The sequence below is a fragment of the Somniosus microcephalus genome, chromosome 19 (assembly GCF_052327205.1).
Source record: "Somniosus microcephalus isolate GS21.2 chromosome 19, FLI_Smic_1.0, whole genome shotgun sequence".
In the NCBI taxonomy this organism is placed as follows: Eukaryota; Metazoa; Chordata; class Chondrichthyes; order Squaliformes; family Somniosidae; genus Somniosus; species Somniosus microcephalus.
Genome location: NC_141005.1, coordinates 61,163,196 through 61,188,708, shown reverse-complemented (window position 1 = coordinate 61,188,708; position 25,513 = coordinate 61,163,196). Strand labels below are relative to the sequence as shown.

The 25,513-nt window shown below is 45.1% G+C and overlaps 1 protein-coding gene across 4 annotated transcripts in view; it reads right to left on the bottom strand.

Annotated features, from left to right (window-relative positions):
* The window catches only part of cita (citron rho-interacting serine/threonine kinase a), a 311,435-nt gene that overhangs the window by 28,464 nt on the left and 257,458 nt on the right, over positions 1–25,513 (bottom strand). For 3 of the 4 annotated variants that reach the window (XM_085961879.1, XM_085961880.1, XM_085961881.1), the window contains 9 exons: positions 20,691–20,860; positions 17,521–17,601; positions 16,920–17,055; positions 14,227–14,366; positions 8,099–8,191; positions 7,695–7,803; positions 6,606–6,734; positions 5,960–6,040; positions 1,092–1,170 (listed from right to left, as the gene is read on the bottom strand). In XM_085961879.1, coding sequence (XP_085818005.1) covers positions 1,092–1,170; positions 5,960–6,040; positions 6,606–6,734; positions 7,695–7,803; positions 8,099–8,191; positions 14,227–14,366; positions 16,920–17,055; positions 17,521–17,601; positions 20,691–20,860 — 1,018 coding nt within the window. Of the gene's footprint in view, positions 1–1,091; positions 1,171–5,959; positions 6,041–6,605; positions 6,735–7,694; positions 7,804–8,098; positions 8,192–14,226; positions 14,367–16,919; positions 17,056–17,520; positions 17,602–20,471; positions 20,517–20,690; positions 20,861–25,513 lie in introns of all 4 variants that reach the window. The other variant, XM_085961882.1, reaches the window with a different exon arrangement.

The following is a 25,513-nucleotide window of genomic DNA, read 5'->3' as shown; positions in this document are numbered from 1 at the left end:
CAGTGACAAGCGATATTACGGAGATTGAAGTAGATGGTCTTTATGATGGAGGATATGGAGTCGGAAGCTCAGCTCAGGGTCAAATAGGAAGCCAAGATTGTGAACAAAATCCAGTGCGCTAGCCCACTCCACCATACAACTTCTTTTGATAATAAGTCCCTTATGATTATTTTCCCCAAACAAATCAAGCAGCTGTCTTGAATTTGGAAAGTAAGTGCTACCTTTCCGGGATGATCTCCAGCACCCATCATATCACCACGTTGTGCTGTAAATGATTTCAGCCAATGTTCTCCCCTCCCCAACTAGACCTTCTTGGACGTGTTTTCAAAGGGGCTATTCAAAAGTAGACTGTGCTCAATGTCACTGCAGAATTTTTTTGCGGGGGGTGGGAGAAAACAGGACAGGAGAAGAGAGAAGGTTACGAGGTCTGGCGATAGAAACCTTATTTTCACTGGTGCAGAAGATGCTTAGTCTCCTTAGGGTAGCTCACCATGCAAAAGTGGTTCCTTGATATCCAATGGAAGCCAGGTGTTTTTGTCGTGACCATCACCCTGTGCAGCAGACTACATCAACATCCATTGCACACTGCCATTTTGTAATCTAACATTATCCAAAAGGTGCAGCTCTTGCATGTGCCTGACAAACGCATGCCACAGGAAACAAATGTAGCACTGTGCCGTAAATCTGGTAACTGGCCCACCGGATTACTGTCCCTGGGGCATGCACTTAATGCTTGAATTAATGACAATCTAAGCTCCCGTCTGGGAGAATTAGGTTCCTACCTACAATGGTGACACTTCTCACAGATATAGTAAAAGGATCAGAGGAGGGCGAGTTAGTCAGGGTAGTTTCAACCATGATCAGTATTCATAAGCATAGCCATATCTAGCAACAGTCTATGTTTAATAAACAGGTCAAATAACATCTGACCAGGCTCTCTGGCTGGAACACAAGGTTGTTACCCAACCCAGCACGCTTCAGCCTGCTGATGAGTGCTTACGATTAAGCTATGTATTGTGAGCTGATTCAAATACTTTATTTTAAATGGTTTTCTCACACACTGACTGCAAACAATTTGATCCAGGACTTACCTGACTGCATTGCGACCCTGAATCTCAATAACCTCCAGGGAGTTGAAATGAGTTACAAACAGGTAAGGTTCTCTATAAGCTGAAATGATCACAAACAGAACACGAGGGATTACAAGTTGAACTATCCAGTTGGCTCACTTACAGAAGGCTTGCGGAATAATGATGAGGTTACACCGATACTGTATAGAAATCACATACAATGAGTTGCTATGTGAAATTTGGATTAACAATATCATCTGACTAATTTCTGCCTTAACTATCAAACTGCATGCAAGTTTACAGCCAACTGCCTTGTATACTTACAGAAAAACACATTGTGGGGTTAATACATTAGTTTTACAATTTCTACTAATCCTGGTAAAATTTCAGATTTCCAGCATTCCCAATATCTTGCTTTGATATTTATGGCCCCTAGTTTTGGTCTCCCCACAAATGGAAACATCTTCTCTATGTCTACTCTGTAAAACTCTTCCATAATCTTAAAGACCTCTATCAGGTCATAGAGTCATATCGGCACAGAAGGAGGCCATTCGGCCCATCGAGTCTGTGCCAGCTCTCTGTAGAGCAATCCAGTCAGTCCCATTCCCCTGCTCTATCCCCGTAGCCCTGCAAGGTTATTTCCCCCAAGTGCCTATCCAGTCTACCCTTGAAAACACTGAGGCCTAGAAATTCACTAGCCTTAGCGCCGCTTTTGAGGCGCTAGAGGGACTAGCGCCAGAGTTATGGCCAGTTGAAAAATTCCCTGGGGCCCTAAAGCGGCGTTGCACCGGTAGCGCTGCGCCGGCACCGATGACGTCATCGGTGTGCGCAGCGTCCCGGTTGCCATGCCGACGGGCCCCAGCGCCGAAATTCAGTTGCAGCCACCTCGCCCGTGGCAGCCGCAACTAAGACTCTGGCAACAGAGTCCAACATGTGTTTGCGCCGGCGCATTAAAGGCCCCGCGGCGACCGGCCGCTTTCCCGCCGGCCGCCTGCCCGCAGCTCCCTCCCCGGACTTCTCCCCCCCCCCGGAACAGATGCAAGCCCGGCACTTGTCCGAGGTGCCGGGCTCATTTTTAAACAGATTTGCGCGGGCCGCGGCCGGGTGCAGGCAGCTCCTCCTTAACGGAAGGAGGAGGCCTGCACTTCCCCAGCCTGCTGCACCGCATCGGGTGCCGCAGCGCCGGAATTGCGGCGCTAAACGGCAGTTAGCGCCCTTTTCCAGGCGCTAAGACCCTTCAGTAGCGCCGGCAGCCGTTTGGGCGCGGCGCTACTGAATTTTTGGTGCGCGCAGGGGGACTTAGCGCCGGCACTAACTTCCGGCGCTAAAGCCCTGGCTAAGCCAAAACCCAATTTCTAGGCCTGAGTGTCTCCGCTTCCACCACTTCCTTCGGCAGCGAATTCCAGGTCCTCACCACTCGCTGCATAAAAAAGATTTTCCTCACGTCCCCCCTGTATCTCTTGCCCAAAACCTTAAATCTGTGTCCCCTAGTCCTTGTGCCATCAACTAGTGGGAACATCCTTTCCCCGTCTAGTCTATGCAAACCCGTCATAATCTTGTACACCTCTATCAAATCACCCCTCAACCTCCTTTGCTCTAATGAAAACAAATCCAGCTTCTCCAACCTGTCCTTGTAGCTAAGATCCCCCATCCCTGGAACCATTCTGGTAAATCTCCTCTGCACCCTCTCAAGGACCTTCACATCCTTCCTAAAGTGTGATCAGAACTGGACACAATACTCCAGTTGTGGCCTAACCAGCGCTTTATAAAGGTTCAGCATAACGTCTCTACTTTTGTACTCAATACCTCTATTTATGAAACCCAAGATCTCATATGCTTTGTTAACCACTCTCTCAATATGTCCTGCCACCTTCAGGGACCTATGCACATTAACTCCCAGGTCCCTCTGTCCCTGCACACTCTTTAAAATTGTACCATTACATGCATATTGCCTCTCCCTGGTCCTTCTGTCAAAATGTATCATCTCACACTTCTCTGTATTAAATTCCATCTGCCACTTGTCTGCCCATTCTGCTAGCCTTTCTATGTCCTGTTGCAGTCGATTGGTATCATCATCACTGTTTGCCACACCCCTAAGTTTGGTGTCATCAGCAACTTTAGAAATTCTACTCTGTATTCCAATATCAGGTCATTTATATATATCAAAAAAAGCAGTGGCCCCAGCACTGACCCTTGGGGAACAGCACGGTCTACCATCCTCCAGTCTGAAAAACAGCCATTTACCACAACTTGCTGTTTTCTGTCCTTAAGCCAATTCCTTATCCAAGCTGCCACTGACCCACCTATTCCATGAGCCTCAATTTTGTTAACCAGCATTCTATGTGGTACTTTGTGCAATGCCTTCCTAAAATCCATGTAGACAACATCCATTGCATTCCCTTCATCAATCCCCCGTTACTTCATCAAAAAAGTCAATTAGATTAGGCAAACACGATCTGCATTTTACAAATCCGTGTTGGCTCTCCTTAATTAGCTTAGACCTCTCCAAGTGCCCGTTAATTTTTTCATTGATTATTGTTTCTAAAACTTTACCCACCACTGAAGTTAAACTGACCGGCCTGCAGTTACTAGGATTGTCCTTACACCCTTTCTTGAACAATGGTGTCATCCCCAATGGAATCAATGGAATCCTCAGGCACCTCCCCCGCATCTAGGGAAGATTGGAAAATTATGGCAAGCCCTTCCGCTATCTCCTCCCCCAATTCCCTTAGCATCCTGGGATGCAAGCCGTCTGGACCAGGCGACGTGTCCACTCTAAGCATACCCGTGTCTATCAATTTTCACCCCTTCCATTGCTTCTACTTTTTCCACTTCTACCAATATTTTGTCAGCATCCACCTCCTTAGTAAACACCGATACAAAGTACTCATTGAGTATTCTAGCCTTGCCCTGCGCCTCTAAGCATATATCACCTTCTTTGTCTCTAATAGGCCCCACCCCGCCTCTTACTACCCGCTTACGGTTTACATGCCGGTAGAATATTTTTGGGTGCCCTTTTATGTTAACTGCCATTCTACTCTCATATTCTCTCTTTGCCAATTTTATTTTCATCTTCACATCCCCTCAACTTACTGTTTTTGGTCTGGTTCTCCCTTGAAGAACTCACCTGACATGCATCATACACCCTCTTTTTTTGTTTCATCATCTTCTCAATCTCCCTCGTCATCCAAGGAGCCCTTGCTTTGGTTCCCTTACCTTTCCCTCTTGTTGGAACGTACCTAGCCTGTACTTGGAACATCTCCTCCTTAAAGATCACCCATTGTTCCGTTACAGTTTTTCCTGTCAATCTTTGGTTCCATTTTACCCTGGCTAGATCCTTTCGCATTCCATTGAAGTTAGCCCTATTCAGTTTAGAAGTTCCACTCTAGAGTGTTCCTTGCTCCTCTCCATTGCTAATCTAAATCTTATGATGCGATGATCACTCGTACCCAAGTGTTCTCCCACAGACACTTGGTTGACCTGGCCCACCTCATTCCCCAGCACCAGATCCAGTAATGCCTCCTTCCTAGTTGGGCCAAGAACATATTGGTCAAAGAAATTCTCCTGAACACATTTCAGAAATTCCTCCCCCTCCTTTCCCTTTACCCTAGCATTATCCCAATCGATATTTGGGTAATTAAAGTCCCCCAATATCAACGCTCTATAGCTCTTGCGATTTCCCTGCAGATTTGCTCCTCTACCTCCCTCTCACTATTTGGAGGCCTATAGAATACCCCCAATAGCGTGATCATACCCTTTTTGCTCCACTCTAACCAAATGGATTCTGCCCTTGTCCCCTCAAGAACATCCTCCCTTTCCAACACTACAATGTCTTCCTTAATCAGCACTGCCACCCCACTTCCCTTTTTCCCTTCCCTATCTTTTCTGAACACCTTGTACCCTTGAATATTAAGTGCCCAGTCCTCACCGTTTTTAAGCCACGCTTCTGTTATTACCACAACATCATATTGCCACATGGCTAATTGTGCTTGTAGCTCACCAACCTTATTCATCACACTTTGTGCGTTTAAGTACATGCATTCTAAACCCATTTTTGAATTTTTCGTAGTCTTTCTTAGTCTGCTCCTATCTAATATGGTACTACTTCCGCCTCTAGTACTATCTTCTCTAGTACTATCCAACACACTCACTCTTTTATGCACCTTATTCCTCTTTTCTACTCCTATATGCTGGTGCCCATCCCAGTCAAGCTAGTCCTCAGCCTTCTCTTTTCTAGAGAAAAGAGCCCGAGCCTGTTCAGCCTTTCCTGATAAGTATATCCTCTCAGTTCTGGTATCATCCTTGTGAATCCTTTTTGCATCTTCTCTAATGCCTCAATATAATATGGAGACCAGATCAGTTCACAGTACTCCAAGTGTGGTCTAACCAAGGTTCTATAGAAGTTTAACATAACTTCTCTGCTTTTCAATACTATCCCTCCAGAAATGAACCCCAGTGCTCAGTTTGCTTTTTTTTTTTAAATGGCCTTATTAACCTGTGTCGCTACTTTTAGTGATTTATGTATCTGTACCCTTAGATCACTTTACTCCTCTACCTCATTTACTCTTATCCAAGCAGTATGTGGCCTCGTTATTCTGCCTACCAAAATGGAGCACCTGACACTTAGCTATATTGAAATTAATTAGCCAATTATATGCCCATTCTGCAAGTTTATTAATGTCTTCTTGAATTTTATTGCAGTCTTCCTCACTATTGACTATGCCCCCAATTTGGTGTCATCTGCAAATTTTGAAATTATACTCCTGATTTCTGAGTCCAAATCGTTTATGTTTAAGTCATCTTAACCCTTGAACTATACCAGTTTCTAGAACTTTGCTCTAAGAAACTCCAGTGTACAAATTCAGAAAGGTCCGTGAACACAAACTTACCAAATGCCAAGGGCAAACGCCTCCACTTCAGGTCATCAGTGCGACTACGCCGTCCGTACGAATCAACAACAACTCCAAATTCTATTGTGGATTAGAGGAGATTGAAAAAAAAGTAATGAGTCATAAATGGTGAAATTGTCCAATGATCCAGTAGCAGCTGGTGGCAGAGTGTGTAATATAAGAAACTCACATTGAAATCAGAGTACAGTTGAAGCAGCCCCAATATAAAGCCACATTGATACCCATCTATACCGCTAATTAACTCAAATCACTTGGGAGATGTAATTTTCAGAAAACCGACATCTTGGAAGGTTGTCTCAGTATTAAAACTCTGCACACAACAGGCCACATAAACTGTATTGGCATTTAAAGTGTAGACCTGTTGCAGAAAGCTACCCCAGTACAAAAGGCATGTTTACTTTCCAAGGATCGATACCCATGGTTTTGCTTCAACTTTCCCCCAGAACTTTTCTCTCGTCTACATGTTTGGAATCTAGCTTGGATGAGAAAGACTGTTCCTAAAAGGAGAATCAGTTGCAGATACATCAACATACACCTGACTCAACACCTTTTCAGGTTATAAGCTGTTGAAGGCAGGTATCATTGCAAATAGACAAAGGCCATGTTATAGGCGCTCATTACTTACCATGGAAACAGAGCAGAAACTCCTCCTTTTGCCCACTGCTATTCACCTGAGCAATGGCGATCGGGAAACTGTAGGACGAAGCAGCAAAAATAGCGGAGGCCAGTGTCATGTCATTCTTATCCAGAAATTCTGCAGCGAGAGAGACCAAATTTACAGCTCTCAGTGATCAGGAATCATAGCCAGATTCATCAGGTCAAGAGAGTAGGTTCTTTAGCAGACCGAAATTTATCAATGGAGTCAAGGCAGAGCTGGCTGCTTACTTTGATAAACATTCCCCATACTCAAATGCTGTCCAACTCTGCAGGGAGCTTTTTAATTCAAAATATCCGAACATGGAGAATGATACAGCACAGAAACATATAGCCCATCAAGCTGCTGTTTTTCTCCACCTAGTCTAATCCCACTCTGCTAACTTCCCATACCCTTCAATATTCTTTTTTGAGCAGCTATCTAAATTTGGTTATATTAGAATAATAAAAGCTACTTTTAAATAACATCTTAGATTTCTGGACTCTGCAGATGGCTCAGTGGGTAAATATGATGGATGATGTGGTATTGAATCATATAGGCGAGGAACGTTCCTGCCTGTTCTAGTTTCCTGATCTCAGCTTGGGAGCTGTACAATTGACCTCGGTATCCCTAGGCTAGGAAAGGGAGGTGAAGAAAGTTAGTTAGGGCTCCTATTCATTGAAATCCTTTGACTCCTGCTGGAAAGCGGCCATCAGCTTTGATTATGATGTTCCATAATGATAAATAGTCTCTGCCAGTAGTCACTGCCTAGGCTCACACATGACAAACAGCCACTTGAATGAGTTATTGGAGGGTTGCTGGTGCTTTAGTGCCGTACCCTAGTAACAGTCAATAGCTGCAGCTGAGGAGGCAGAAAGACGGACAGTTTAAACAATATTTTTCAGCAACAATTTGTGCTCAAAGTGAGGCAGATCAATAGTAGAATAAAAGGATCACTCAACCACACTCAGTATTCATTGTCAGCATCAAACACTCCCAGGTCAGGTATCGTACAGGTTAGATACAGGTAAAACTACCTTGCAGTGTTTAATGCTCCTGTTGTATAACTGCTGTACTTACCCTCCAGTGTGTAGTGCTTCATCTCTATCTCATAGAACCTGTTGGTACCAATGATGATGCTGTACCCAGTGAACTGGATGCAGCTGCAGGGCTCAGACGTTTCAATCTCCTGTAGAGAAAAAAAAGCAGAATGATACTTGATGACTCAGTCCATTGTGACGGATTACAAAAGCCAACAAAAATGCATTTTTCTAGTTTATCAAGTCTACTGGCTGTCAAGGTTGTGGTACATGGGATAATTCTGATACTGTAAGAATTCTGCAGAATGTACGACAGGTTGATAATGGTTAGGATGTGGGAGAATCTCAAAGCATAGCATGCAGTGGCAATGTGCAGTCAATGGAGTAATTCGTTTTATTCTGAGCTTTAGCAGGTCTTTTTATGCATTGCGTGAACACACTCACCTTGCGGATGGCGAAGCTATCAAGCCCATCATTATAGCGGAGGATACACACTTTGTTCGGCATTGCTGCGCAGATACACAGTCCAGCCTCAATCTACAAAAAACACACGCACAATTTGTACTGTGTCAAAATAATATATTAGTGGCACTTTTCAAGCTGAAGAAAAGTGACTTACATTTTTAAAATGGTTTCCATCCTGTTGCTATAGATTTCAGTTGAGGCAAGAAGCTTGCAAGCACACACTCTAATCCCCAGCTGTACAGAGTCCAAACCAGAAACTGGTGGGCCATTCTTTATATAACTCTTTAGAAAGTTAAAAACAAGCATGGAACACCTAAATAAATACATCGAGAAACAATGGGCTTGATTTTAATAGCCCTGAGGCGGCGGGTCGGCAGCGAAAATCAGAAAAAATGACTTCAGACTGCCAACCCACCTCCATATCGCCAGCACACGATTTTTGTGAGCGTCAGGTCAGCCGCTCTCAAACTGACCTGACAGGAACCAGTGGGACAGGTAGTTAAGGCAGTTAACTATTTTTATAGTGGTTTCCCATTTTCCTGCTTCTGGCTCCTGTTTCCCGTCTTGTCAGAAACATGCCAGCTGCAAGGAGATGAGTTTCTCGAGGAAGTGAATTGTAATCATTGGTGGAGCACTTTAAAAGCACTCCTGTAACATGGCTGACATTCAAATGCAACAACTTTGTTGTTGGAGGTTTGGGATAAGATTTTGCAAATCTGCTGACCTTGTGACTGTTCAAGCTGGCACCCATCTGCAGTGTTACCTGATTGGAATAATTTCAGGCCACTTTGAGGGCTGGATTTTCATTCAGAAGTCGGGAAGGAGGCGGGACTACAACTTTCGGGTTGTAGTCCCGCCTCCATCGAGATGCGGCCAATCCACGCGATTTTCACTTGATTGACCTCGGTGAGCCCACCCAGCGGGCTCAGCAGGCCAATTAAGGGCCACCCAGCAACAGGTGACGTCACAGACTGAAATTTCATCTGTCAAGACGTGGTGACAGATGAAATATCAGTGTTTCACAGCTGCTTGAAGCTGTCAAACACTGACAGTCTTACTTCTAACCTGAGTCCTTCTCCACAAACTCAATTAGAAATCTCGCCGGCAAAGAAAGCTGCAGGCTGTCACTCCCGAAACCCAGAGGAAGGAAAGCTGTAAAGGTAAGTACAGGTAATTTAGAAACATAGAAGATAGGAGCAGGAGTAGGCCATTCGGCCCTTCGAGCCTGCTCCGCCATTCAATGAGATCATGGCTGATCATCCAAATTCAGTACCCTGTCCCGGCCTTCTCCCCATATCCCTTGATCCCTTTAGCCGTAAGAAATATATCCAACTCTTTCTTGAATATATTTAATGAACTGGCCTCCACCGCCCTCTGTGGCAGAGAATTCCACAGGTTCACCACTCTCTGGGTGAAGAAATTCCTCCTCATTTCAGTCCTAAATGGCTTACCCCTTATCCTTAGACTATGACCCCTGGTTCTGGACTCCCCGGCCATCATAAACATCCGTCCTGCATCTAGTCTGTCCAGGCCTGACAGAATTTTATAAGTTTCGATGAGATCCCCTCTCAATCTTCTAAACTCCAGTGAGTATAAGCCCAATCGACACAATCTCTCCTCATACGTCATTCCTGCCATCCCAGGTATCAGCCTGGTGAATCTCCGCTGCACTCCCTCCATGGCAAGAACGTCCTTCCTCAGGTAAGGCGACCAAAACTGCACACAATATTCAAGGTGCGGTCTCACCAAGGCCCTGTACAACTGTAGCAAGACATCCTTGTTCCTGTACTCGAACCCTCTTGCTACGAAGGCCAACATACCATTTGCCTTCTTAACCGCCTGCTGCACCTGCATGCTTACCTTCAGCGACTGGTGCACAAGAACACCCAGGTCTCTTTGCACTTCCCCTTCTCCCAATCTATTGCCATTCAAATAATAATCTGCCTTCCTGTTTTTGCCACCAAAGTGGATAACCTCACATTTATCCACATTATAGTGCATTTGCCATGTTTCTGCCCAATCACCCAATCTGTCCAAATCGTACTGGAGTTTCACGGCATCCTCCTCACAGCTTACCCTCCCACCCAGCTTTGTGTCGTCTGCAAATTTGGAGATATTACATCCAATTCCCTCGTCCAGATCATTAATATATATTGTGAACAGCTGGGGTCCTAGGACCGATCCTTGCGGTACCCCACTAGTCACTGCCTGCCACTCGGAAAACGACCCGTTTATTCCAACTCTTTGCTTTCTGTCCGCCAACCAGTTCTCTATCCAAGTCAATACCTTGCCCCCAATCCCATGTGCCTTAATTTTGCACGCTAAACTTCTTTACACACTTTAGACACACCAAACACACTTACCTTTGCACTCATGCACCCATCACTCACCTGAACACCGACATCTTGACCCCTCCAAGTCCTTCAACCCGACGGCCCGACTCCTCTAACTTGCCGTGGTTTGGAGCCGTCGGGAATCCCACACGACAACCTCCAAAATAGAGATTAGGCTAAAAACTGCCTGTTAGCAGGCAGTTAATTGGCACTAATCCCTTCCGCCTCGGGTCGGCGGGTCCCAGTGCGGGAAACTTACATGGAGGCAGGTTTTGGGCGGGATGGTGTCTGGACCCCCGAATTCGGGATTTTAGCCCCCCGCACGCCTAAAAGCCCGCCTCATGGCACACTGAAAATCGACCCCTAAGTGTACGCTTGCAAGCTTCTTGCCTCAACTGAAATCTATAACAATGGGATGGGAACCATTTACATCCTCTCATCCTGGTCGTCAGATTCGGAGGAAGAGCAGCCGCGGCAACACACAACCAGCCACAACAGCAGCACCAGGAGCACCAACCTCCTCCTCACTCACCTGATGATGCATAGGGCGGAGAGCCTCAGCGCAGGGCTGCACCTCGCCACAGGAGATACCCCTAACACAGGGTTTACAGGCAGAGGATCAGCTTCCTCAGCATGACTGAGCAGCAGTGCCAAAGGAGTCTGAGACTTTCGAGAGGTAGTCGCTGACATCTGCGCAATGCTGCACCAACACCTGGAGCCCCGAGTAGCGGGTGGACACTCCTCACCAGTGGCTGTCAAAGTCACCATCGCACTCAACCTCTTTGCTTCGGGCTCCTTCCAGGGATCAGCTGCAGACATCAGCGGCATCTCCCAGTCGACTGCACACACTTGCATCACGCAGGTCACCGATGCCCTTTTTGCAAAGGCGCACAATTACATCCAGTTCTCCACGGATGGCCCAAGTGTGACCGCGCGTGCGGTTGGCTTTGCCAATATGGCAGGCTTGCCAATGGTGCAGGGCATCATAGACTGCGCACATGAAGCATGAGGACCTCCTAGCACAACCCAGCTGTATTTGTCAACCGCAAGGGCTTCCACTCCCTGAACGTTCAGCTGGTGTATAACCACAAGATGATCATCATGCATGTTTGCGCAAAGTACCCTGGCAGTTGCCATGACTCCTTCATCCTGTGCCAGTCTACAGTACCTCAGCTCTTCCATCTGCCAACCCAAATTTCCTGATGGCTTCTTGGCGACAAGGGCTGTCCCCTAAAAAAGTGGCTCATGACACCGATGAGGAGGCCATCAAACGATGCTGAGGAGTGGTACAATGTGAGTCACATATCCACCAGAAGCATCATCGAGCAAACCATTGGTTTGCTCAAAATGTGCTTCCGATGCCTAGACAGATCTGGTGGAGCCTTGCAGTATGAACCAGCCAGGGTGTCCAGAATCGTCGTGGTCTGCTGTGTCCTGCACAACATCGCACAGCAGCGTGGCTTAGTGCTGCCGGATGAACAAGTGGCTCAGCACACAGCCTCCTCGGAAGAAGAGGAAGAGGACGAGGAGGACAGTCTCGCATAAGCTTACATTTCAACCACAGGTGGCTGGCACATGGAGATAAATATAAGTCTGGCATTCTCAAAACCCCAGGCATCATCTGCCCAATAAACAGTGGTTTGGGCTAAGTGTCACCACCAACATTCTAAATGGAATTCTCCCTGAGCCCTCGCTCTTGAACTCCCATTTCCCAGAACAGAGGCCACACTTTAGGTGATCTCAGCAGATCATTAGACCTTTTTCGACACTGAACCCATGTGCGTCTGCACACAGACCTCAAACTTACCTCCTCAGTAACTTGCAGCCAAGCTGCCTTGGTTTGTTGAGGAGGCCTCCTCCTTTTGTTTCCAGGTAAAAGGACCTCCTGACATCCTCTAACTCCCTCCACAAGAGCATGGAGGGAGCCCTCATTGAACCTGGGTGCAGCCTTAGTTTTTGGGGCTGCCATTCCTGCAGCAGCCAGCACTTTAAACTTCTGCAAAGGGGACATGGCCCCTTTAAATCTTTCCTGAAACAATGTGTCATCAGAGGCGAGAATCTGACACTCTGCAAGCAATTGCCTGGAGGGACCCGCACGTCGGCCGTAACGAGGCCAATCAACCTAAAATCTGATCTGCCGTCAGCCCGCCTCCTTCATTAAAATCAAGCCCAATGCCTCAATGTGGGTGTGCCAGGGCTAACTGCAGTGTCTAAATGGAGCGTTAACATTTCCTCATTTATGGAAATCAGACAGCAGTGATGTTCAGTTTCCCAAAGAATCAATCTTAAGAGCAAATTGAAGATGCCCAAACAACTTTTTCCCCAAATGTAGTCTTCTCCCCCACTCAAGGTGCAACATGAGCAAAAAGCAGGTTTATGGTTGAATCAAGTAAAGGCAATTAAGACAGTGTTTGAATTTTTTTGGCTTAATGGTTTCAGTCCATATTTTAATTACTAACCAGGGTATTCCATCATTAACGTGACATTTACACTGATGGGAATAACAGATACTGAGGGAACTTGGTGGTGCATTGTCCGCTCAGCTCTGGGAGATGGGTTCAAATCTAGTACAGTCTGATAGAATTAAAGTATCCTCACTCCCTTTCCTTGCCTATAAAGATCCTTTGTGAATTGAGTCTCTGATAGTCTCGACCCAACTCCTATAACATAAAATTGCCTCTGATTTGGCACATATTGGGCCCAATATTTACGGGGCAGTGGGGAGTGTGAGGGAAACCTGGAAAGGCCGGGAACACTGAGGTCGTTATAATTTTTTCCTTCCATTCCCCACTAGGCCAGCCAGATTTACAGGCTGGCAGGCAGTCAGGTGGGAAAACCAGAGGCAGGAGGCCACAGTCGGGGATCCTTGGAGACGGTCCCTGGCAATCGGGAGGGAGGGATCAAGAGATCAGGGCTTGGTGGGGTGTGGAGGTGGCGGGAGGTTGCCGATCGCAGGAGGGAGGAAGGTAGAGATCGAGTTTGGAGGCCGCCAATTGCGGCAGGGGTAGGAGAATGATCGTGATCGGCAGAGGGGAGACTGAAGGTTTCCTTGAGGGGTCGGAGGAAACACTCCTGCTCCTCCTGGCCCAAAAGGAGTGTTATAAAGGCACTGGTCCGGCCTTCCTTTTGCTGCTGGGTTTCTCTGAGCCCTGGGAAACCCACGCAGCAACTGTTAAATTTAAATCAGGCTTCCAATTGCACTGTGGGAGCCTGGTTTAAATATGTTAGTGAAGTATCCCGCCACTCACACGGCACGCTACCCGCCGCTGTAAAAATGGCAATGGTCGTATACACAGAGGGTTAATATCGAGGTCATTCAGTCTGGGAGATGCTACAGGATTGGTTGGTGCGAGAAGCAAGAAAAATTGGCATTGGCATTGTAAGTTGTGCTTGTGAGGTTTGAGCGAAGCCACATTGCTGACGGTGTACAAGGAGGTTCCTTCGCACCTGCCCATGCTATATCCTGACTAAGATTGAAACAATTCCATTCCAAAGAACCTACATCCCTCAACGCAGTGAACATTTAATACAGCCATTTTAAATATTCAGATACGTGCCTTAATGTCATCACAGAAGACAGCTGAGGCCCATATCCTTATTTTGGCAGTCAGTTAAATCTTACACTCATCCATGTGTTGATTCATAAATTAATATGACTGGAAACCCGGAATGGGATTATAGAATCTTAAGCAAAACTGTAAATGTATCTGAAGGTTAAACCTGATATTTTACATATGAGAAATAATATTGATTAAGGGCTGCAGTGGTGCTCACTTTCCCTGCTGCAAACAGGTGGCATCCTTTCAAGCTGTCAAAGACTGTAGGTACAAGTTCCGGCTGGGCTGGCAGATGGGATTGAGCTAATGACTGTTTCACCTTCTTAATGTCCACCAGACAGAGGGCTCGCTCCTCTCCTGTCAAATAGACAAATAAAATAAACCATTCAGAACAACTCTGTTATATGTGAAGTGTTTTGAGACACATAATAACAGACTTTAAATGCAAGTCTGTATATAAAAGTCTCCATTCCAATCTACACCTGAATAAGCTATAAAATTAAAAACTTGTGTAATGAGACAGGGTTAATTAGTAATCTTATAGTAAAGGGATCCTCTGGGGAAGAGTGATCATAAGACGATGAATTTCATATTAAGTTTAAGTCCAAAACTAGGGTCTTAAATTTAAACAAAACCAATCACGGAGGTATGAGGTGCGAGTTGGCTAAGGTACATTGGAAAATTAGATTAAAAGGTATGACGGTAGATAAGCAATGGCAAACATTTAAAGAAATAATTCATAATTCTCAACGAATATGCATTCCTTTGAGGAATATAAACTTCACTGGATAAGTGGTACAACCATGGCTAACCAGAAAAGTTAAGGATAGTATTAGATTAAAAGAAAAGGCTTACGATGTTACCAAAAAGAATAGCAAGCCTGAGGATTGGGAGGGTTTTAAAAATCAGCAAAGGATGACTAAGAAATTGATTAAAAGGGAGAAAATAGAATGAGGGTAAACTAGCAAGAAATATAAAAACAGATTGTAAGAGCTTTTATAAGTATGTAAGAGCTTTTATAAGTATGTAAAAAGAAAGAGATTAGGGAAAGTAAACGTGAGTCCCTTAGAGGCAGAGACAGGAGGAATTATAATGGGGAATAAAGAAATGGAAGAGTCATTAAACAAGTATTTTGTATCTGTCTTCACAGTAGAAAACACAAAGAACATACCAGAAATTGTGGCAAACCAAGGGTCTAATGAGATGGAGAAATTATTAGGACTAAAAGCCGACAAATGCCCAGGACTTGATGGCCTACATCCTAGGGTTTTAAAAGAGGTGGCTGCAGAGATGGTGGATGCATTGGTTTTGATCTTCCAGAATTCCTTAGATTTTAGAACAGTCCCCGTGGATTGGAAAGTAGCAAATGTAACCCTGCTGTTCAAGAAAGAAGGGAGAGAGAAAACAGGGAACTATAGGCCAGATAGCCTGACATCAGTAGTAGGGAAAATACTAGAATCTATTATTAAGGACATGGTAACAGAGCACTTGGAATATCACAATATTTAGAGTCAACTCGGTTTTATGAAAGGGAAATTGTGTTTGACAAATCTATTAAAGTTTTTTGAGGGTGTAACTAGCAGGATAGATAAGGGGGAAACCAGTGGATGTAGATAAGGATTTTCAGAAAACATTCAATAATGTGCCACACAAGTGGTTGTTACACAAGGTTAGGGCTCATGGAATTGGATGCAATATATTAGCATGGATGGATTGAGGATTGGTTAACGGATGGAAAACAGAGATTAGGAATAAACAGGTCATTTTCGGGACAGCAGGATGTAACAATTGGAGTGCCGCAAGGATCAGTGTTTGGGCCTCAGCTATTTACAATTTATATCAATGACTTAGATGAGGGGACCGAGTGCAGTACATCCAAGTTTGCTGACGATACAAAGCTAAGTAGGAAAGTAAGCTGTGAGGAGGACGCAAAGAGGCTGCAAAGGGATATAGGCCGGTTAAGTGATTGGGCAAGAAGATGGCAGATGGAGTATAATGTGGGGAAGTGTGAAATTATCCACTTTAGTACGAAGAATGGAAAAGCAGAATATTTTTTGAAAGGTGAGGGCCTAGTAAATGTTGGTATGCAGAGGGATTTGGGTGTCCTTGTACCCAAAACACAGAAAGTTAGCAGGCAGGTACAGCAAGCAATTAGGAAGGCAAATGGTATGTTGGCCTTTATTGCAAGGGGGTTGGAGTAGAAGAGTAAGGAAGTCTTGCTGCAATGGTACAGGGCCTTAAGACCATACCTGGGGTACTGTGCACAGTTTTGGTCTCCTTATCTAAGGAAGGATATACTTGCCTTGGAGGCGGTGCAATGAAGGTTCACTAGATTGATTCCTGGGATGAGATGGCTGTCCTATAAGGAGAGATTGAGTAGAGTGGGCGTATATTCTCTGGAGTTTAGAAAAATGAGAGGTGATCTCATTGAAACGTATAAAATTCTTAGCATCTACCATGTCAAATCCTCTGAGAGGCTGTTTCCCCTGGCTGGAGAGTCTAGAACTAGGGGTCATAGTCTCAGGATAAGAGATCGGCCATTTACGATGGAGATGAGGAGAAATTTCTTCACTCAGAGGGTTGGGAATCTTTGGAATTCTCTACCGCAGAGGGCTGTGGAGGCTCAGTCGTTAAGTATATTCAAGACTAAGATCGATGGATTTTTAGGCATGAAGGGAATCAAGGGATATGGGGATAGGGTGGGAAATTGGAGTTGATGTAGAAGTTCAGCCATGATGTTACTGAATGCTGGAGCAGTCTCGATGGGCCGTATGGCCTATTCCTGCTCCTATTTCTTATGTCCTGCACCTTAAAGACAAAATTTCTTTAGCATAACTGATTTTAGTCATTTGGCACGTTAGCAGGTAACTGAAGTTATCCCTGAACATAATCAAACAAGTCCATAATAACCTGCAATCATGGCAAGTCGGTCAAGCTCCTTTAGGACATGAAGCTGGAACACTGACCCCACACCGGGAATGTGCACCAAGGAGTTCTTTACAACGTTTAATGCATATAGACCTTCCTCTGTCCCAACCAGCACAATCTGTAGATACACAAAATCACCTCCTCTCAGATATAAAGATAGTGCAAATAGATAATCCCCAATAACTTCTGTAATTAGATACCAATTATAATCATATACCCTTGATAACAATGTACCACAAATCTAGTCTGTTTTCTTCCACCCCATCACCTCCCTTCACAAACTACAAACATATATCTATTATGGGAGCCTTTGTCTTGTTGCCTCCTTCTCTGACATTATCTTTACAATCATAGTGCCTAGCCTGCTTCTTCTCCTCCCCCCGATCCCGCAACCCCAAAATAAAATCATCCTAGTGTATTTATCATACCAGCTTTTTGGGGAGGAGGGACATCTCAGGCTCCAGTTTAATTCCGTATTCTGTAAAGGATCTGCTTGTACTTCTGCCACACACTTGTCGACATGTAGTGAGTGGACCATGCAACAGCCACAGTAAGAATCCATTTACTGTACCTCCCAACATACCTGTTCGGTGAGTGGCAGAGTGCAGTTTATATCCAAACGGTCATCTCCCTCCAGTTTCAGCAGTGAATTTCCCAATAGCTTCTGCAGGAATTAAAGAGTCATATTAGAGCGTGGATGCATAAACATACACACTAGTGTTCCTTCATCTACATAATTTGTGCATCTCATTGTTTCTTACAAACATGTCATTTCCCCAATGAGAGAGGGAAGGGGAAAAGGAACAAAGAATACATGAGACAGAAGCTACAGGCTGTTCTTAAACAAACACATACACGCCACACAAACTTGCAAACTGAGCTTATAATTTTAGGCATGGATTTTCTTCTTCCTAAATCAGTCACTCCAGCACTGAGACAATAAGACAGCTCAGAAACAAGGATATGCGGCTGACCAACAACAAAAGAGAATCTAGAGGATTGAAGTGATTTTGCAGTTAGATGGCATCAAGCAATGGTTAGCAATGCCTTCAGCTACAAGCGCCACCACAAATGTGAAACCACCATATTAGAAACTCCAAAGCCTTTGTATAGACTAGAGAAGCTGGGGTTGCGCTCCTTAGAGTACAGAAGGTTACAAGAAAAGTTATAGAGGTGTTCAAAATTATGAAGGGTTTTGATAGAGAGGATAGGGAGAAATTATTTCCACTGGCAGGAGTGTCATTAACCAGAGGACACAGATTTAAGATAATTGGCAAAAAAAGTGGGAGATGAGGAGAATTTTTTTTTTTTTTTTTTTACGCAGCAAGTTGTTAGATCTGGATGCACTTCCTGAAAGGGTAATGGAACCAGATTCAATAGTAACTTTCAAAATGGAATTGGATAAATACTTAAAAAGAAAACATTTGCACGGGGAAAGAACGGGGAAGTGGGACTAATTGGATAGCTTTTTCAAAAGAACCGTCACAGGCACGATGGGCCAAATGACCTCCTTCTGTGCTGCAAGATTCTACGATTCTATAGGGCTTCAACTGTTACTACTGAAGTACTTAAAAAAACACAGCTCCAGTCTAAAGCACGCCAGCCTATTTCTGCCTGTAAAGTATTAAGTGATTCAATGTGGCAATGAGCATCTGTGCTTGCAGGCTTATAACCTAAAACAACATCTACTTTGTGGGCAGATAAGGAACTGAATTGAGATCACTATAAAATAGAAGTAAAGATGAATTGTAGCATGGGACTGCATTACACCCTCCACCAGCATAAGAAATAGGAGCAGGAGTAGGCCATTCGGCCCTTCGAGCCTGCTCCGCCATTCAATGAGATCATGGCTGATCTTCTGCCTCAACTCCATTCACCAGCCTTATCGCCATATCCCTTGATGCCCTTACTAGTCAGAAATCTATCGACTTCTGTTTTGAATATACCCAATGACTGAGCCTCCACAGCCCTCTGGGGTAGAGAATTCCAAAGGTTCACCACCTTCTGTGCGAAGAAATTTCTTCTCATCTCAGCCCTGAATGGTCTACCCTTTATCCTGAGGCTGTGGCCCCTGGTTCTAGACTCCCCAGCCAAGGGAAACATTCTCCCAGCATCCACCCTATCAAGCCCTGTAATAATTTTGTATGCTTCAATGAGATCCCCTCTCATTCTTCTGAATTCAAGAGAATACAGGCCTAGTTTACTCAATCTCTTCTCATACGACAGTCCCACCATCCCAGGAATCAATCTCGTGAACCTTCGTTGCACTTCCTCTATGGCAAGTATATCCTCCCTTAGGTAAGGAGACCAAAATTGTACACAGTACTCCAGGTGTGGTCTCACCAAGGCCCTATATAATTGGAGTAAGACTTCTTTACTCCTGTACTCAAATCCTCTTGTAATGAAGGCCAGCATACCATTTGCCTTCCTAATGGCTTGCTGCACCTACACATTCACTTTCAGTGACTCATGTACAAGGACACCCAGGTCCCTTTGAGCATCTGCATTCCCCAATCTTTCACCATTTAGGAAATACTCTGCCTTTCTGTTTTTTCTACCAAAGTGGATAACTTCACATTTATCCACATTATATTCCATCTGCCATGTTCTCGCCCACTCAGAGCCTGTCGAGATCCCCTTAAAGCCTCTTCACAACTGACACCTAGCTTTGTATCATCAGCAAATTTGGAAAGGTTACATTTAGTCCCCTCATCCAAATCATTGATATAGATTGTGAATAGCTGGGGTCCAAGCACCGATCCTTGCGGTACCCCACTAGTCACAGCCTGCCATCCTGAAAAAGACCCGTTTATCCCTACTCTTTGTTTTCTGTCTGTTAACCAAGATGGAGATGGAGACACTTCTCGCCCTTTGCCATTAGTTGCCATGACTCCAGGTTTTGTGGGTGGTTCTGGCTGGACAACCTTATGCTTTTTGATGGCTCTCATGATTTGCTGCTTTATTTGTTGATCCGGATGTGGGTTACGGAAACATCCCATAAACAAATGTGAATAACAACAAACTCATATCAGCAAAACTGACTATTTTTCCCACTGCATCTTCTCCTCTAAAACATGGCTCACAGAAAGTAAGAAATGGAAAGGCCATCTTGACGGCCTCCTTACTTCAGAAGAACCCTGGGAGGTAGCTATATGTGCATAGTCGGGTGTGTACGCTGCAAGGTTTCCTGGAAAGGTGAATGCTTCCCTTCAGGTGTGTAAAGCATGCATGTGCTCGGTAATGGCCTGAAGCGTCTCACAGAGTGCATACTTTATTCTCTTGACTGTGTGGGTACACAGTCTGCACGTTTCTTTGAAAGCTACAATAATTAGTGTTAAACAAGTCACGCGAGAGACAGCTTCAACAAAAGACCAATTTCAGAAAGGCCTGCAAAGCGGGAAGTTTTGGTTTTAGGCTTTGCAACAGTGAACGCTGGCTTGGTGGATGAGCCTCAAAAGGATGAAAGTCAGAACTGGGCAACATACTCTGCAGCAGTAAGCAGGACAAGCACAATCAAGTGTGCAAACATTTTACCTTCACCAACTGGGTAAGATCATCTTCTCTCTGGGCCACTTCAGCCTATTATATAGTGACACAGGGGTCATTCCAGGGTTACAGCACATGCTCAGTTAGGTACATGAACTACCAATGTCAAACAAGTCAAATCACTAGATCACAGTAAACATAAAAGCAATGCCAACCAGTAATGGATGAAACATGAACAGACACTGAATCTATCTACTGAGTACTTACAGCAGCTGTCTCTGCTTTTTCACATGACCGTCGTCCGCAGGCCACAACAGACTCCAACACATTGACCCAGCGCTGTTTGTCTGGGAAGCTTGGTGCAAGCATGTAGAGTGTCTGACCAGGCCAGCAGGTCGTGTGTGGCTGAGACTCCAACTTTAGCATGTAAGGCACATCTGCAGGGAGAGGAAAAAGCTAAAGATGCAGAACGTAAGAGAGAGAAAAAACTGCAGAATACTGCAATATAAAAATTATCTCATACTTTAGAATACAACCAAGCCTTATTGGGAAAAATCATGGGAACACTGTCGCTTTAAGACATTTATGTGAATGTATCATCATATATATAGCACCAACATTGGGCTGCTCCCTTTAGACCATTCACCCAAGGAGGTAGGTGAGTTACAATCCCTACCTTGTAGAGTCACCATCATCCTTCAAATGGAAACATCTTCCACATATCACTTGGTGCAAGCAGTTTACCAATGGGAAGCACTGCGAGGCTGATACCCTTTGAAGAAATTTTTGATAACATGTCACGACATTGCACACAAGTTTATTCTTTTCTCCCTTGGTCATCAGCTGATTTACCAGAAGGAAAGATGCAACTTGTAATAATACGTGAATAATACTGGCAACTAAAATTATACAAGTGATTTTCAAAAATGAACAATGGGGCCAGCTGAGTGTGTGCATCATATGTGGAGGATGCTTCTATTTGAAGAACAAAGGTGACTACAAGGCAATTAAGTAGCTTCTTCATTTGCATTTTCCATGAACCAATTCAGAGGAGGTTTGATCTCGGAAGTTCAATAATACCTATATTCAAAACAGGTATTGGAGAACAAAAAAGTCAATTCAAATAACATTTGGTAAATGTAAAAGGATTGTTCCAAGTAGAAGCTTTACTGATGCTGTACAAAATCACCTTTTTGAGGGGGCCCAAGACATGCCTGTTGATCAAGCAAATGACTTGTAACATTTCTAGATGGTACAGGATACTTTCTAATAACTTTGACAACTCCATTTAGAAATCAGAGCATCAGCTTATACACTCCATTGGGCACAAATCACGGTTCCTTTTTTATAAAACAATTTAATTTTGCCAATATAAAAATCTTGGTTAGTACCCACACAGGTGAAACCTGCACCTACCGTTTCTTCCTTCTTCATCGTGTACAAGCACAATAGCCTCCTTCAGTGCTGTATGACTCTCTGGGGGCTAAGTTGGCCTGTGTAGCGCCCATTTTTAGCCTCTACGCAGTTACCTAATGCTCAAAAATGGGGTCTGAGTTGCACGAGTACATTTCCGACAGGAAGTGCACAGGACGCCATCTTGATAAAGGGGTTTGCGTGCGTGCACCTAACAGCCGCCAACAGCATGCAGAGTAGGCAGATCATGATGCTAATCAGTGTGCAATGCTGATTTGACGCCAGCACTGCCATTTTCCAACTGCACACTCCAGCCAATGCCGTCTTAACCTTGCACAGCTGAACACAACGTTAAACGTCCCACCCCACCGCCCTCCCCCACCACTAGCACTATTTAAAGGAATCATGAACTACTTACAGGTTAGTTGCTGGATTATTTCTTCTGGCTGCTGGTGCAATTGTAAGTGTTTTTGGAGCTTTCCTATACTTGGCTAAAGTTTGAATAGTCTACAGGGAGTGTTCTGGCTGGTGCTGAAGTACTTTTCTGTTCATTTAAAAGCTTGTGCTGAAACAAATTGCTTCCAGACATAGGTGGTCTGGTAGGGCTTCCTCTGGGAATTGAGCATGACTGGGGAATGAAGAAAGGCCACGCAGACCAGGACAAGCTGCTAGAAGAGGGAGGAGGAGGAGGAGAAGGACTCTCAGCAAGAGGCCATATCAGCCAAGGGTCTTTAGGGAGCAATTCTCTTACCTCAATTTCAGTGAGGACCAATGCACGAGACATCTTCGCTTCACAAAAGAGGTCGTGACTGAAATCTGCCAACTGCTGTAGCCACAACTGCAGCTTCAAAGTAGGGCAAGGACCACATTGCCTGTGGCTGTCAAAGTGACCTTGGCTCTTAACATTTATGCATCTGGCTCCTTCCAGGCTGCTGCTGGAGATATAAGCAACACTTGCAGTGCACTGCTGCATAAGGGATGTCACTGAAGCTCTCCATACACAGAGGAACAGTTTAATCCCATTCGTTCTTGCCAGACACAAGCTGGCGGAGCGAGCACGAGGGTTTGCATGGATTGCAGACTTCCCCGTGGTGCAGGGTGCCATTGACTGCTCGCACATTACCTTGTGTGTGCCTCATGTGAACTCAGCCATTTTCACGGAGCAAAAGGGATTCCAATCCCTCATGGTGCAGCTGGTGTGCGACCACAGGCAGCGCATCATGCAGGTGAATGCCGTTATCCTGGCAGCAGTCACAATTCCTTCATTCTGTGGCAGTCTTCTTTTACACCTGCATTTGAACCACCACGGCAAGTCAAAGGCTGGCTACTGGGGGACAAGGGTTATCCACTCATGACATGTGCACAACAGGCCTACAATGAGAGCGATGTTGCCACAAGGAACATTAAAGAGCACAACATCGGCATCCTCAAGCAACACTTCCGCTCCGCTCTAGAGGAGCCCTGCAGTACGCAGCTGAGCAGGTATCAAGATTTGTAGTAGTATGCTGCACAACCTCACCATTATGAGGGACCAGCCCTTGCCACCACCTATCAGGCGAGAAGCTGAGGAGCAGGAGCACGAGGAAGAGGAGGAGGAAGTGCAACAGGAAGTGGAGGAACAGGAAGAGAGGCTACAATGGAGACAGTCCCTTTCTGCCCGGGCTCTACGTGATCAAATAATTCGTGAGCGATACCAGTAACCTCAACCACACCTCCCCATTCAGCAACAGTCCCATGCTCCTTACCTTTCCTCTATCACCCTTCGCGATAGGCATTCCCTTAGTGCCCGTCATAAATCTCATCCACATAAAGAAACTACTCATGAAATAACGCTGGACGGCCAGTTGGTGGCGCCGTCCAAGGAGTATAAATACTCGGGCGTGGGCCCAGCTTGCCAGGGACATTTTGTAAGACAGGAACTAGTGAAGTACAACTAGACCTCCATGTTCTGAAACAAGTTGATTAAAGCCTTGCTTTATACTCAAACCAAGTGTGTAGTGAGTTTTATTACGTCAATTTAATCAACTCGTTACCGACTCCACGCTTTGGGTGATTTCGGGAAACAGCCAGCTACGACTCGAACCGTAGAAGGGAACTCAGACAAGTAATCGATCCATCATGGAGAAACTACTCAGACCCGCCCATCTCGACCTGGACCCGAATTCACTTTCAGCTGCTAAGGTATGGAAACACTGGTATCGTACCGTTAGCAACTTCCTTGAGGAATGTGGTGAGAATGTTCCTAATAAGTTACGAATGCTTGCTAATTATGTATCCCCTCATGTGTTTGATTATATCGAAGACTGTGTAGACTATGACGCCGCTATCCAAATACTACAGCAGCTATATGTCAAGTCCTCAAACAAAATTTTTGCTCGGCATCTACTGGCCACAACTCGACAACAACCTGGGGAATCACTTGATGAATTCCTTCAGAAACTTCGCAGGCTCAGCAAGGATTGTAATCTTAAAGCTGTTACAGCTGAGCAGTACCAGGAGGAGTTAATTCGTGATTCCTTTATTAATGGGATTGCATCTCCCTTCATACGTCAGATTCTGTTGGAGAATAAAACCCTCAAGTTACAGGCTGCCTATGACCAGGCATGTTCTCTGGACTTAGCAAAGAGGAATGCAGATACCTATCTTTCACCACATGCACGGGCTGCTGCTATCACTTTTAGTGACTCCTTCCATAGGCCTCGGGCGGAAGCCCTCACGGATGACTCCAACCTGGCTGATGACAACCCTACCCTAGAAACCTTCACTGATGATGATCCCGCTCTAGCGGCATCTTGGCAATCTGGAAGGAAGTGTTTCTTCCGTGGAGATGCGTTCCATTATAGGAAATTTTGTCCTGCTCGTAACGCAACCTGCAATCATTGCAGCAAGAAAGGTCACTTTTCAAAGGTATGCCAGTCAAGAGCCGCTGTTAGTAAGAAAGGCCCCCTTTATAAGGTATACCGGTCAAGAGCTCCTGTTAGTTTTGCAGCTACTACCTATAAAACTGCTCCTCCCCCAAGAGCCACTACTAAGGTTATAGCTGTCAAGGGTAAAACTGCCCCTCCTCCCATCACAGCTGTTTATCCCAAAAGTCTGTCCCATGCAGCTACGAAGGTTTCGGTAAATGGACACATTTTGAGCACACTAATCGACTCATGCAGCTCTGACAGCTTCATTAGTGAGCGGGCTGTCAGTGAGTTAAAACTGCGTATTTACCCCTCGGACAGGGAAATTGCAATGGCTCGGACGACACTGACCACCAATTTTTCCGGCTTTTCTCCTGTCGACCTTATTCTCAATGGCCGCACTTATTTCTCCACCTGGCTCAGGGTGCTTAAAAACCTATGCAGTGATGTGCTCCTGGGACAGGATTTCCAGAAACAACACAAAAGACTCACTTTCGAGGTTGGAGGGTCAAAGACGGAGCTTACTATTTCCAAAGTACCGTTTCGTGCGCTTTCGGCGGCTTCGCTCGATGAGCCCTCCTTGTTTGCCAATCTTTCCCGCCGATGTAAGCCCATAGTCACTAAATCACGACGTTTCAGCCAAGATGATCGATCCTTTATCGAGGCACAAATCTCTCGCCTTCTAGCTGACGGTCTCATTGAGCCATGTTCATCTTCCTGGCGAGCTCAAGTCGTCGTTGTTAAAAATCCTCTGAAGCAACACAAGAAACG